This window comes from Phyllobates terribilis, unplaced genomic scaffold, assembly GCF_046119375.1.
Source record: "Phyllobates terribilis strain yellow unplaced genomic scaffold, ASM4611937v1 Scaffold_3__8_contigs__length_932513732, whole genome shotgun sequence".
Classification (NCBI taxonomy): domain Eukaryota; kingdom Metazoa; phylum Chordata; class Amphibia; order Anura; family Dendrobatidae; genus Phyllobates; species Phyllobates terribilis.
The window spans coordinates 268620001-268633988 of NW_027362763.1; the positions used below are offsets into that span (position 1 = coordinate 268620001).

The 13988-nt window shown below is 38.9% G+C and overlaps 1 protein-coding gene across 1 annotated transcript; it reads right to left on the minus strand.

Moving 5' to 3' along the window:
• Positions 1-272: 272 nt before the first annotated feature.
• On the minus strand, positions 273-13360 carry TRIM59 (tripartite motif containing 59). The gene is made up of 2 exons (XM_073674808.1): positions 13253-13360; positions 273-3596 (listed from the first exon to the last, which is right to left on the minus strand). The coding sequence occupies exon 2, from the start codon at positions 3591-3593 to the stop codon at positions 2403-2405; it is 1191 nt and encodes a 396-aa protein (XP_073530909.1). The 5' UTR covers positions 3594-3596; positions 13253-13360; the 3' UTR covers positions 273-2402.
• Between the last annotated feature and the right edge of the window lie 628 nt (positions 13361-13988).

Sequence of the window (13988 nt, forward strand, 5' to 3'; positions counted from 1 at the left end):
GTCGTTGTATTTTTACATATTTATTGTAAGCACTGTTTATTTTTATATTAAAGCTTCAAATCTTTAATAAGTTGACCCTTGTGCACTCTAAAAGAATCCATAGCCTTGAAGAGTGTGTGTGACCTTTTGATTGTCTGAGAGTAACAGATTTTGGGGACTCATCACCCCGTGTGTTTGATGAGTGGTGGTAGCGTTAAGTTGGGGTATGCTGAATGTGTTGGGGTGTGCTGAATGTGTTGGGGTGTGATTTATGCTCACTTTATAGCCTAAGACAGAATTTGAGAGCTGGATTGAGTAAGAGGAGATAGCATGTGGAGTGCGCCTGCACGGGTTAATCTAAGAAGTGTGTAAGTGACATTCACTTTTTATATTAGCAGGAAATCACTACAGGACTAGTAAACCTGCAGCCATATTCATAAGCTCTTTATAAGCCCGCCACCACTAGGTGTTGAGCGAATTTGTTCGGCATTTCAAATTCGGGTTCGTGTTCAGGGTTCCAGCTTGTTTGCGCAAAAAAAATCAGCGTCTGCGTGACAGCGTGGCAAATCAGGGATGTTCGTGGGCGGAGCTGATTTTTTTGCGCAAACAAGCTGGAACCCTGAACACGAACCCGAATTTGAAATGCCGAACAAATTCGCTCAACACTAGCCACCACACAGATTGGCAGCTTTCTGCCTATGCATAGTGTATACAGAAAGCTGCCAATCAGAGGTGTGGATGAGGTTATACAGAGCTCAGCATTCAGAGAACTGCTATATCTGCAGCAGATAAAACAATGGTTTTATCAAAATGGAAGTAATCAGCTCAGTAAGTGAAACATTGCTCAAATTAAGGTCTCCGATTCTGCTCTCAGATGGGGTAGCAAATACTTGATGACAGATTCTCTTTACCCCTTCCCACCAATTTTCATTTTTCCTCCCCTTCTTCCAAGAGCCATAACTTTTTTTTTTCTCCATCCACATAGCCATATGAGGACTTTTTGTTTTTGCAAGATTAACTGTACTTTTGAATGACTCCATTAATGTTATTATGTAAAGCACTGGAAAGTGAGAAAAAATTGCAACCAAGTGCAGCAAAAATGAGGAAAAAAAAGTGCAATTCCACAATTTTTTGGGGGGATTATTTATCATCTTCACTATATGGTAATACTAACCTGGCAAAATTATTCTCCAGGTTAGTATGATTACGCAGATACCAAACACGGATAGCTTTTTTTTTTATTATTATTATTATTTAAATGGTGAAAAAAAAAATTGGAAATTTGTAAAAAAAAAATAAATTCTGAAACCCGTATCATTTTCAATTTTTGGGATACAGGGCTGTGTGAGAACATACTTTATGCGCCCTTGGCTGACATTTTTACTGATTGCACTTTGGGGTAGATAAGATGTTTTGATCGCCTCTTCTTTTAAGTGTTGTGACAGCTGAAAAAATGTAATTCTGTTTTTCTCATGCAATTTACCGAATCGGGTTAATTATGCTTTATATTTTGATAGACTGGACTTTTACTGGATTTTTTTTCTTTATTTTAATGGGATAAAAATGGGGTGTTTTGAACTTTTTTTTTTTTTTTTTAATTTTCAAATTTTTTAAAACAATTTTCTTTACTTTCTACTGTATTTATTAGTCCCCTTAGGGGACTGGAACCTGCGATAATCTGATAGCTGTGCTATAGTATTTATCTGTATGGCACAAGCTATGTGTAGCAAAAATCACAGTTTCCTATCAAAGCGATCTGCAGGCTGGCTTTGACAGGAGACCAGTCATGACAGGCGTGAAGGTCTTCAGCAGACCCCCAGTGGTCATTGCAACCCATCCGCGTCTCGCGATCGCGTCACTCTTCAGAGATTGACAGTGGCATTTAACGGGTTAACAGCCCCGGGCGACGCTCCTCTCTATGCATGGCTGTTAGAGGCAGATAATGGCTGAGTAACACAGTCATCATCTGCTGGGAAAGATGCAGGCTCGCCTGCATGAAAGTCAGAGAGCAGGCATATGATGTAGCTGTGCATCATATGTCAGGAAGGGCTTAAAGCCTTACATAGCCCCGCATGGGGTGGTGGTTCTTGTGTCGCAGGCCAAATAAAACCACCCTGCAGGCCAGATTTGGCCCACGAGCCGGAGTTTGACAAGCATGTCCTAGAACTAGAAGCAGTGCTTCTAGTGGGGCTTGAGGTAGGATATACAGCATCCAATAGAACATGCTGATTTTTTTTTTATTTTTTAACATAGACTGAGAAAAAATTATGGCTATAATTGTGCAACAAATGAAACTTAGCAGCAGTATCTGGGATCCATGCGATAAAAGATCCTGATTGCACCTGTCTGCATGAAGCTAAAGTTGTTTGCTATAAGGGTATTGACAAAGAAAGTTGGCGGCGATACAAAAGAGATAATAAACACTAGTAACGTTGAAGTAAAGAATGCAGATAGCCAATAAAGTCAAGATATAAAGTAGAAAACGTCTGAGAAACTGTCTTTACAGTATTCACAGGACTCTCCCCAAAATTCAAAGCCGGTCCTATGATTTTAGAAAGGCACGTCCAGTAACGAGTAGTGAAATCTGATGATATTTCTGAGCAAAAACACATAAATAATATAAGACTAATAAAAAAGAAAAAAGCAACGAATATCCACAGAGGGCTGTTTGGCTTAGCTCTGGGGTCTCCCTTCTGAAAATGTATGCCAAATTTTGGTATGGGCAGCAGGGAAACATCCCCGGTATTAGTTTTCACCCAGACATCATTTAATATTTGGCCAACCCTGGGGTAGATCTCAACAGTATGAATGGGATATAGCTGCTGCTTCTTCAAGGCCATCATTCTTTGCTGTATGTCATGAATAGTCTCCAGGTATACCAGTGGAGATTCTTCCATCTGAGCGGAACTACTCATAGACACCAAATCCAATTCTTCATCTTGTATTTGTCTCATCTTCTCTATTTTTGGAGCAAAAACATCAGCCACTTCTTGGTTAAGGTCATTCAGAGCAGATAGCAACTCTTGTTCCTTCTGCTTGAGAACTTCAATTAAATTGTCAAAAAACATAAGCACTTCCTTTTTGTCTTCCAGAACAATATTTTTACAATTGGTCATTTGCTCCTCTAACGTCCGGATTACAGAGGACACGCCAGTGAAGTTCTTATCACTGAGCTCAGCTAGTAAACTGGATGCCGTCTGCTGCTCCTTCATGTAAGCAACATCAGGGTCATCTACCGGGTGATTCTTATGAGGGCCTACCGTGAGACACTGACCACATATCAGTTTTCTGTCTTTCACACAGTACATGTTTAGCTGATATCTACTATGTTCAGTGCAGGTTTTGGATTGCTGGTTACTTTGATATTTTTCCACAATAGCCTTTAAGGCAAAGTTGACTGGCAGTGATTGCACTCCGGTGGCAATGTCTGTAATGCCTCTGCAGGCTGGACATTTCAACCTCCCCATTGAAAACCTCCATAAGTAGCTATCTGCAGACCTCATTAAGTTTTCAAGGCACTTTCTGCAAAAAGAATGTGAGCACTGCAGAATTCGAGGATCATCATATAGGCTCAAGCAGACCGAACAAGTCATTTCTTCTTCTAAATGATCCATTTCCTAAAAAATAAAAGGAAACATAGACTAATTAAAAGAGAGGAAGTATGAAACGGAGACCTAACCAAAAAATAGATATGTTCACCCAAACCAGAGGTCGGCAATTCTACTAATGTGAATGCTTTATCAATTATCTGAATTTGGAAATGTTTCCATCACCAAAATGTCAGAGAAATTACAGAACTAAAAGCTTCTGGAAAATATTGATTCTCCATGGGATGAAGGTTTACAACAATGGCCTCGAACCTGTGACATTCCAGCTGTTGTGAAACTTTCCAGCATCCCCTTTCATCCATAGATTTTTAAAATATGTTGGGAACCTCTAACTGGAAGCCACAGACCTAAACGTTGAAAAGGAGCTAAAATGGAAAGTATTCGGTATATGGACGTCAAACAGTATAGGTCTAGTTTTTACTTTCTTTTTCTTTCACAAATATTAAAGCAAAATAATCTATAAAATATGTTTCTTCTTAACTTGGAAGAAATGCGGCACACACTCAAACCCTCCAGGAGCTACTAAGGGTCTTCAACAAATGAACATCCCAAACATGGAGAAATATCATCCTCGTGGTATAGATCTCAGCTGGGAACAGAGTTAATGACTGATCTTGATTTGCTCTATAAATCATTAGAAATGCATATTAGGGGACCACATTGTGGACTTTGGAGGGATATGTATAATTATTCAGACAAATTGGGGAACCCCCCAAAAAAACACCTCACTAACAAGCCCTAAAACTTAACTTTTATTATTTAAAATAGCGGGGTAAATGGATATTTTGTCCCTACAGTGCCTTAATTATTCTAATTATGTATAGAGGCCATTGCCTAGAATATCAAGTGGTGACACCCCAGGGTGTTAGCAAAATCCTGCTGACAGGTTCGCTTTAAGTAAACTACAGGCAGTGTCATGTTAGGGCTGCTGCACTGATTAATATGATACCTGAGGTGAAGAAATCCATCTTGTGGTTCTTGTGTAATCAGTGTTTGCAGCTTTGAGTTAATGATATGCCCGTGCTCCGGGGCGGGACTGTGGGCAGGGTCTTATCTTGGTGCTCTAGGCCAGATCAGCAAGATAAGACCTGCCCACAGGCCACCCCTATCTGTCTCTCTGTGTCTGTCTCTATGATGAGGAACATACATGTGCTTCAGGGCGGCCTGTGGGCAGGTCTTGTCTTGCTGATCTAACCTAGAGCACCAGGATAAGACCCTGCCCACAGTTCCGCCCCGGAGCACGGGCATATCATTAACTCAAAACTGCAAACACTGATTACACAAGAACCACAAGACGGATTTGTTCACCTCAGGTATCATATTAATCAGTGCAGCAGCCCTAACATGACACTGCCTGTAGTTTACTTAGCAAAATCCTGCTGACGGGTTCGCTTTAACCCTATTTTGTTCCCCCAACATGTTTTACCGCAAAAGCGGCATCATCCGGGGTTGGGACAATAGCTAGAATTTTTGAGGGGTTTTCCCAATTTGTCTGAGCTCTATAAATCAGTTCATCATCTGTAATTTAGACAGTATTTCTTAATAACAAAATGGTAAGTATAAATTGTGTTTCACTGGGCTTCCTCCTGTGAGCATGCACACTGTGAGCCATATATCATTTCCCAGGGACAGTTTAAGTGATCTAATACTGGAGAGGTCAGATCTGCACATCTATAGAACCTCAATACAAACATAAAACAATTGAAAAAAAATAAATCATGTAAACGAGACCTCCGACTCTGACTGCTCAATTTCCATGACACCGACTCCACAACTCCCTCATACATGGCTCATGTTTAAGTGATAAACTTACTGTAGCACAGATTCATCTCAGCTAAAAGTCTAGATCCTTAGATCAGGAATAGGACAGACATTTATAGGACATTTCATAACTTTCCCAAATTCTTATGAAAAAATATTCCCCACAAACTGCATTGAACTACTGTACCCAATTTATTATATATTTTAGGAGTCGGAGTCGGTCCATTTTATACCGACTGCACAGGTTTGATGTAAACACAGTTAAAAGGAGAACTAGAGAAACTATGTCAATAAGGGCTCATTCACACATCCTTTATCTCATACTCATATTGTCCGTTATTTTACCAGATAGCGCACGTACATATTGTAGCTTATGGCTGTTTTCACATGGACCTACTTTTTCTGGGATCCATATCAGTTTAGTCGAATTTGCAGACCACAATCATACATTTCAATGAATGATAACGCAACGTAGCGAAACGCGTGGTGGGGAGAGGGAGCAGGAGGGGTTACATACCATATAACTAGGTTAGTATGAATTGATTCTCCTGGATATAATTTAATTCTACAGAAAATAAAGTATGTTAAATGCGCCAAGAATACTTCCCATGTCAAATCGTGCAAAGGATATATATCAAAAGTACTATATAGAATATAAAAATGCAGTATCACTGCATGTATAAAATCTCCTGCGCCAACCTGTAACAGATAATGTGGCGTTCCTAGAAGCAAGCATTCATGGGGAGATTCACTAGATGAGGATCTGTTAGATGAGGGAAACTTCTTCACATTTAAGTCGTGGTATTGCAGTGTCTCTGGTGCCCCGGCCAGCTGTACTAATGCGAGACACCATGGACGCAAAAAGACCGCCACTTACCGCCAAAGTGATGTCACAAGCTACGGGTCTCCCCGTGGGGGGAAAAAACTGTAGTCAGTTATCCTACGCGTTTCGGAGGCAATGTCCTCCTTCCTCAGGGATGAATTCTACTTTAGCCATTTTCTGAATTGTCTCATTTTGACCAATTATCACTTTACATTTTATTATACAATCTTCAGTGGTTTATTAGGATTTATTCACATCCGGTTCTATATTTCCTGGGCATAATTAATTATCATGTATTACCCACATCATTTGGATTATATTCATTATAAGTGATTATCTATTTAATCATGCTACCCTCTGGATCATTGACCTCTTTTTTACATATTTGCCCCTCTAATTGTTTTTGTTATCTTGTTTTTATGTTTTGTGTTTTTTTCATTGTACAGCCATATTGAGTTTAATAAGAACATTTTTTGCATTTGTTAAGTCCTTTTGGGCTTTATTTTTTCCTTCACAACTTTAGGTTATTTTCCATGTTTTTGTCTAGGCCCTAATTTGTACATTAAACGTATTTACTTTGAAATTCGGTTTCATGTAATTGAATTTGTCCAAAATGAGAACAGATGTGTTGTAAAAATTTGAGCGCTTGCTTTATAAAATATATACAAATAATATAGCTAATAAGGCAACTAAAAACGGTAGTAAAAAAAAATAATCCCCCCTACACTCCCCAAAAAAGAAAAATCTGAAAAAAAAAGGTAAAAAAAAAATACATATCAATGAATATATATTGACATACATAAAAACAAATCTCTAAACATATTAGGTATCCATACCACCATAATAACCTGCATAAATGAAAACACCCCTCCAGTAATTTTTTTTACTGCAGCACTGGAGTGGTGCTTTAATGTTCAGATTAAAAGAAAGAAAAAGCTTACAACATAAATTTGTTGGGGGAAAAAAAATATATAGATTACAGAAGAATTTATATGTAACATAGCAGATCTGAAAAAGAATAATTACTCCTGCATTAAACAAGGTTTTATACGATAATGTTAGTGAAAAAAATATAAAAGTTTTTTTGAAGAGTGATGAGAAATGTTCACTTACTAAGGACTTTTTATCTGATTCATCATTTGCAATTTATTTTGCGTGATATTCCTTTTTGTGCCAAATTCTTCAAAATGGCACATATGGTTCATGAATTGTGAGAAAATTAAAGACAACAAAGCTTTTTTTTTTTTTTTTTTAAAAAAAAAAAAAAACTTTTTTGCATTAAAAGTCGCACATTCTACCAGAACATTTGTCAAAAAATTTTTGCATATACAAAATCACTGTGGGAGGAGGCTGAAGTGCATTTGTGCTAAAATTTAGCCTTTTTTTTTTTTTTTTTTTTTTTTTGGACACAACCCCAAAACCCACCCACAATGACAAACATTAAAAAACAACAGGCAAACACATAAAATAGATTTTAAAAAGCTGTAAATTAAAATAATTAGGCGCAAATGAAAAAAAAAATAGATAAAAAATAAAAGCACAAATATTGCCACTATTGTGTTATTGGCACGCTTACTCCCATATAGTGACACAATGCTACAATTATGCAATGAATATTGTGATGAGAGTACAAGTTGTAGTGGCACAGATACAATAATTCTTGTTGCCGTGGCTCACAAGTGGTGACAGGAGGCAAGAAGGGCAAGCAAATGGGGCACTGCGGAGCGGCCATGGCTGTATGTAGTAGAGGGCAGGATGCCTATACAAGCTAAGACTGTTACTACAGACGGATGACGACACATTTTCAGGAAATAAATTAACTTGCAATTTTTTCTATTTAATACAATTGCCATCAAATAAGCATAAGGCTGTGTTAAGAAAGACAGATTACAAAAAAGGGTGAGTTGTGTCTTCTGACATGGCTACCTCTGTATGCAGCTCCTTGTGATCCTCTTTATTGCGGACAGGTCCCGGAGCGGCTTTACCTTGCATCCATGATTCTGCTTCATAAATCGGACTAGGTTAGTGCATGATGCAACTTCTTCCATGTAGAACCATTGGTCCATGTGGAAAATTAACCGATTGTACTGGAACACTGGCTACTAGGGGTCAGTGTACGCTCCAATTATATGCTAGTCTGAACGAGCACCAAGTTTGTTGAAATGACAGTGACCCTATAAATACCAGACAGATGCATGGTTATCCATAACTGGTTTCGTGTGTCCATAGTACTAAGAAGAAGATCGATTTCTGGCAGTGAAAACTGTCTGTCTCGTTTTCTAGTCGCTTCATCCTTGTGTTCAGTTATTATAGTCAGAAAAAATGACATGTAGGGCAATACAAAAGCAGAATATGTCACGATTAATATTCAGAGGAAACTGTTAGCGTCATGGATAGTATATTTTCATGTATGTTCGTTTCCATGCAAATAAGACCGCTTGTCATATAATCGATAATCTTTATGGTTATGACCAGCCGATAATGTATTGGACCCATTGTTGAACATGATAAAGGAAGGCATACAATGGAACATGTATATCAAGCTACATGTCTGGCATAATTTGGACTAAGAAACTATTTGATCACTTGCAGCATACTTATTATGGTGCTGTGGCTTTATTAAGAAAAAAAAAAAGTTGTGGCACCATGCGCCAACATGTACACAAAAATTTAGGAGCAAATTTCTGACAAAGTACTACTAGACAGTCTAAAGATCCACCAGATTTCTCAAACAGCATGAACCACTATGATAGATCTGGCAATTTTAAGATATTCAAATCTAGATTTGCACTGTTGCGGTGTTAAAGGGGTTGTCCCTTCTTAAGCTAAATGTTCGACCCCAAAAAAATTTTAAAAAAACTATACTCTCCTCCCATGCTGGCGCCGTTCCAGCGGTGTCGGCATTCCTGGTTCCAGGGCTGTGATGCGGTGGACTGACACGTGGTGCCCGGCGCCCAATCAGTGCTGGCGTCACAGTCTTTGCCTTTGGACAAACTGAACATGAAGAGGAAGTCAGGGCTGCAGCTGATCCCGGACTTCCTCTTTATGTTCAGTTTGTCCGAAGGCGGAGACAGTGACGCCAAACCTGATTGGGCTCCGGGCATCACGTGTCATTCCACCGCACCACAGCTCCGGGACCGCGAGTGCTGACACTGCTGGAACGGTGGTGGCACGGGAGATGAGTATAGGTGTTTTTATTTTATCAGGGCCAAACACTTAGTTTAAGAAAGGGGTTGTCCTAGAAGTGGACAACCCCTTTAAGTGTAATGTTGCACTGTTCCAAGTCTCAATGAAAACCTTTTGATAGATGATTTATTTAAAAAAAAATAATTCTGGACTTCCCGCCACTGGTCTCAGTGATGCATCTCTGCCGCTTCCAGGGAACAAGAGATTGGATAAAACAGATTTATACAGAAGGTTTCTGGCGATATAAAAAAAAAAAAAAAAAAAAGTCCAGCACGTTCAATAATAACCTTTGTTATATCAAAAATTCTGTTATATCAAAAATGTTTAAAGTCGTGTGATTAGCTGGCCCACACATTTACCATATAGTCCCTATGAAAGAGACGTCATCATGTGTAAGCAGAAATGCAACAAGGGACCAGAAAGGCCGCAGCAAAGAACAACATTATTGTAACACTTGGATTACATTGTGTCTACGCAGAGCCCCCTGTTCTACAGGGTGTTATCGCCCCCTATACCCATTAGATCTATTGTACATGGTTAGGAGGTGTGGGAGGCTGGTGTTCCAGACACACTCAGACGTCTGCTCTACAGGGAGAACATTTATCGACCCGTTGGATTTTCCCTGTCCAATTCTATTGTTTCCCTTCAGAATGATCGCCACCACTGGTGACTGGCAGCTGCTCACTCCACCCTCGATTAATATGCACAATCGGCCGGCTGAATGTTCATGTTAAGGTGGGGAGGGAGGTATTAAGGGCCAAAATGTCTTTCTTATACAGGAGGGCCAGCTCCGTGTCCTTTTAATTGTATTTGTCTCAGGCATGATTTAAGCACCTAGCAATTGAAAGCAGGCAGGTGAGATGGAACAAGCTATTCCTTCATCTCCCCTCCCCCTTTTTCTCATTTTCCTCCCAATATTCCGCCTTCCTCCCCATGAGCTGATCAATACGTCATTAAATGTTTATCGAGATGGACTGGCATTTTAAAATATCATTTGTGTGACATTTAAAAATTAAAGAAGAGACTCACTGGGCAGGAAAGGACTGGACCTGCGGGGGTGGGGGAGGGGAGGACGAGGACTGGATCTATTCCTAACTGGTCCTGAATCTGCTCTTCTCTGACTCCAGACAATGAGTCAGCAGAAACAATGTATCTATGATAAAGATACTGCCCACTCAATGCCCTGGGAATTACCCTTCCTTTAACCAGAGGGCACTGCTTTCACCCATTCCAGTCTATTGAATGCAGCTCAGGATCATTTACAGTCCACTAAAGTCCTCACTACTCTGACATTGTACTTCTGTGTACCGGTTCCCTAGGGTAACTGAACCCTATTTTGGAAATTACATATATGGTGTGATGATAATTGTGCCACGCCAGTTTAAAAAAAATGGAGCAATACATGAATCTATAAATTTCTAGTACTTTTATTTTGTATTATTGGTGCATCTACTCTATTTCTTTATTTTACACATAATAGAGCACACAGCATTCTGAGAGCAATAAAATAAGATCCAAATTTATTTTTTGTTCTTGTTTTTTTATTTTTTTACCATGTAAACTAGACATGAAATCCCTCAATAAACATAGCGTCCCAATTGCTCCTTAATTTCGTAGATAAAATGCAAAGCATAAAGGTAAAAATATACTGTAGATCTAATAAAAGTGAAGAAAACACAAAGCTCTGAATAACATTTTACAGACTGCGTTATGTGCATTTATTAATGTTCATCATTAGCACATCTCCTGATACAAGAGTGTTAAAAAAAAAGGAGAAAAAAGGGCGTGGAACTAGAACTGTGCCAGATATGGCATGGGCGAGACTAATGCATTATCATCATTAATAAAAGAGCCTTTTGTAATACATAATATATACATGAAGTTTTTTTATGCACGAGATATCAAATTAAATTTTAGAATTTTTTTTTCCATTTCTTTACATCCTATATTTTTTTTCATTGTAGCAATAGTTTACATACTAAAAACATTTAGGAATAGGATAAAAATAAAACTATGTATTATAAATTATTATAAATGTTATATATTAGGCAATGATCACCAAAACAACCTGGTATTAAACATTCTATTGTTTCCTTTTCAGTAATAAGTCACTTACAGGATTGATTTCAGAATTGCTTTGGGTAAGAGATTACATTATGAAGTCATATTTAATAAAGACTAAATACAAAATAATTTCTGAGAATAATGTAGATATTTATAAGAAGATAACAGTGATGTAAACTAATAGACAATGCTTTATTTTATTGTAAAATATTTTTGCCAAGCATAACATGATCTCTACAGCTTTTTCACTAATATTTTTGAGCTGTCTGTCTAATCCTAATGCATTTTTTTAAATAAATATATACACATCGGTAATTTTATTTTGTAAAGAAATATTTAGATCCTTTTTCATTTTGCTCCATTTTTTAAACTACTGTACATGTTGGAGTGTTATACAAAAAGCAGTGTAGGGAAACGCAAAATGCTTTACTACATTTAAAAATAAAAAAAATTACTTTTTCAGTACAGCTAAGATTCAGGGCAATTTTAAAGACATTAAATTATGTTTGTCAGTAAAATGGGGGAAAAAGGGAAAGGATGTGAAGAAAAAAAAATTATGTTTAAATAAATCAGACATCCTTGAAGAAGAGGAAACGTCAAGAAAAATATAACTATTTAAATTATATATATAGGTTTATTTTTACACACACATTTATAATTTTATGTTCCATCTCATATAAAACACAATGGAGATCCATTTAGCTCTATTCAGCTACATACATATATATTTATAAATAAATTTCTCTATATCTATACATGTATTTAATGGTTCTATTATACATATATATGCACACATGCTTATCTTAATTATTTTACTATATGTATTTCACGCTCATGATTTACATATATTATATAAATAAAATGTAAAAGTTGTGTAATATATATATATATATATATATATATATATATATATATATATATATATATATATATATATATATATATATATATATATATATACACACACACATACACACTATATTGCTGTATATTTACTTCTACATTTATTATACTTATCTGTATATATTTGTCTCTTGCTATTTACAGATATTCATAAAACTAATACAAGTGACTTGTATATATCTACCATTATCGCTATATACTTCCCTCTCTCTTACTTTTCACAGCTATCCATACAAAATCTGTCTATAGATATATACATATATTCCTTCCTTTACACTAATCATTGTAATATATATATATACACATACAATATCTTACTTATGTCTACATAGTTGTCTCTTGCTATTTCTAGGCCTCTATAGTCCTGTCCATCTATACGTATCATTATGTCTATATGCCATAGGTGTAATCAGCCCATGATGTGACGTCACTGATCTGCCAGCAGCAGCAGTGGGGGGCTCCTCTCCTATCACACAGTATGGGGGTCCTGTACTGCTGGGGACGATACTACTATTGCTGTTGGGTATAGGGTCACTACAGGCTGAAGCGCTGCGCTGCGGGATGTACCGTCTACACGGTGCGGGGGTCACAGTCAGGTGTGTGCGATTATATATATAGTATACACATACACACGATACAGCTGGTCACAGATGTAATATATACATATGTACACAGCACAGAAAGTCGCAGTCAGGTATATACACACAATGCAGCGGGTCACGGTTTTACAGGGAGATATATGTGTGTGCTGCATGCCGGGGGTTGTAGTTCCACAACAGGTGTCACAGTCAGACACGAGTCATGGAGGTGACGGGCAGAAGTTTCTCTTGCAGTGTGCACCGCGTCCAGCCGCCCTGGTGAGTACACCCCGGTGCTCTGTGCCCTGTGCTCTGTGCCCGGTGCAGTACAGCAGGAGGAGAGCTCTTACCTTAGAGCTGCAGTAAGTTGAGCCGGTCCGGCTGACAGCGCCGTGTACACTGCAGGAGCCGGGCTGTCTGTAACGTCAGTGCGAGGAACGGCAGCACCGCGCATGCGCGCCACATTCAAACTCCTGAAGCGGCGAATAGTAAATGCTCTTTTCGAAAGTAATCATCCCGGAGCCGCCAGTCAGAGCGCGGCCGGGCCCGGGGCATGTGGGGGCTGCGGGAGCCGCCTCGGACATCGCCGGGAGACAAGGCAGTGTCCTGTGTAACCGCAGACAGACCGCAGGCTCTGCTGCACGGAAAAACCGCATATACAACTGCCCACTATTCCCTGTATAGCCGGTCCCGTGCTCTCCGGTATACAGTCACACAATACTCGGCCACATACAGGGCGGCCTGTGCTGTGCAGCACCTTGTAGCAGGGTGACATGTAAGGCTGTGTGCCCACAATGCGTTTTTTAAGCGTTTCCGCAGCGGCAGAAACGCTTGGTAGAAGGCCTGCCATGTTCCCCAATGATAATCCGCATGTGCTGTGCACATGCGCAAATTTCCGCTGCGGATTATCATTGCGGAAAAAACGCAGCACTACCAAATATTTTGGGGGAGCGCTGCGTTTTCGCCGCCATTGACTTGCATTGGAACGCATGGATTCCGCATCACTGTATATGTAGATGCGGAATCCAAGCGTTTCAATGTGCGGATGATACCCGGGTCTAGAGGAGAGGAGACTCTCATCCAGAC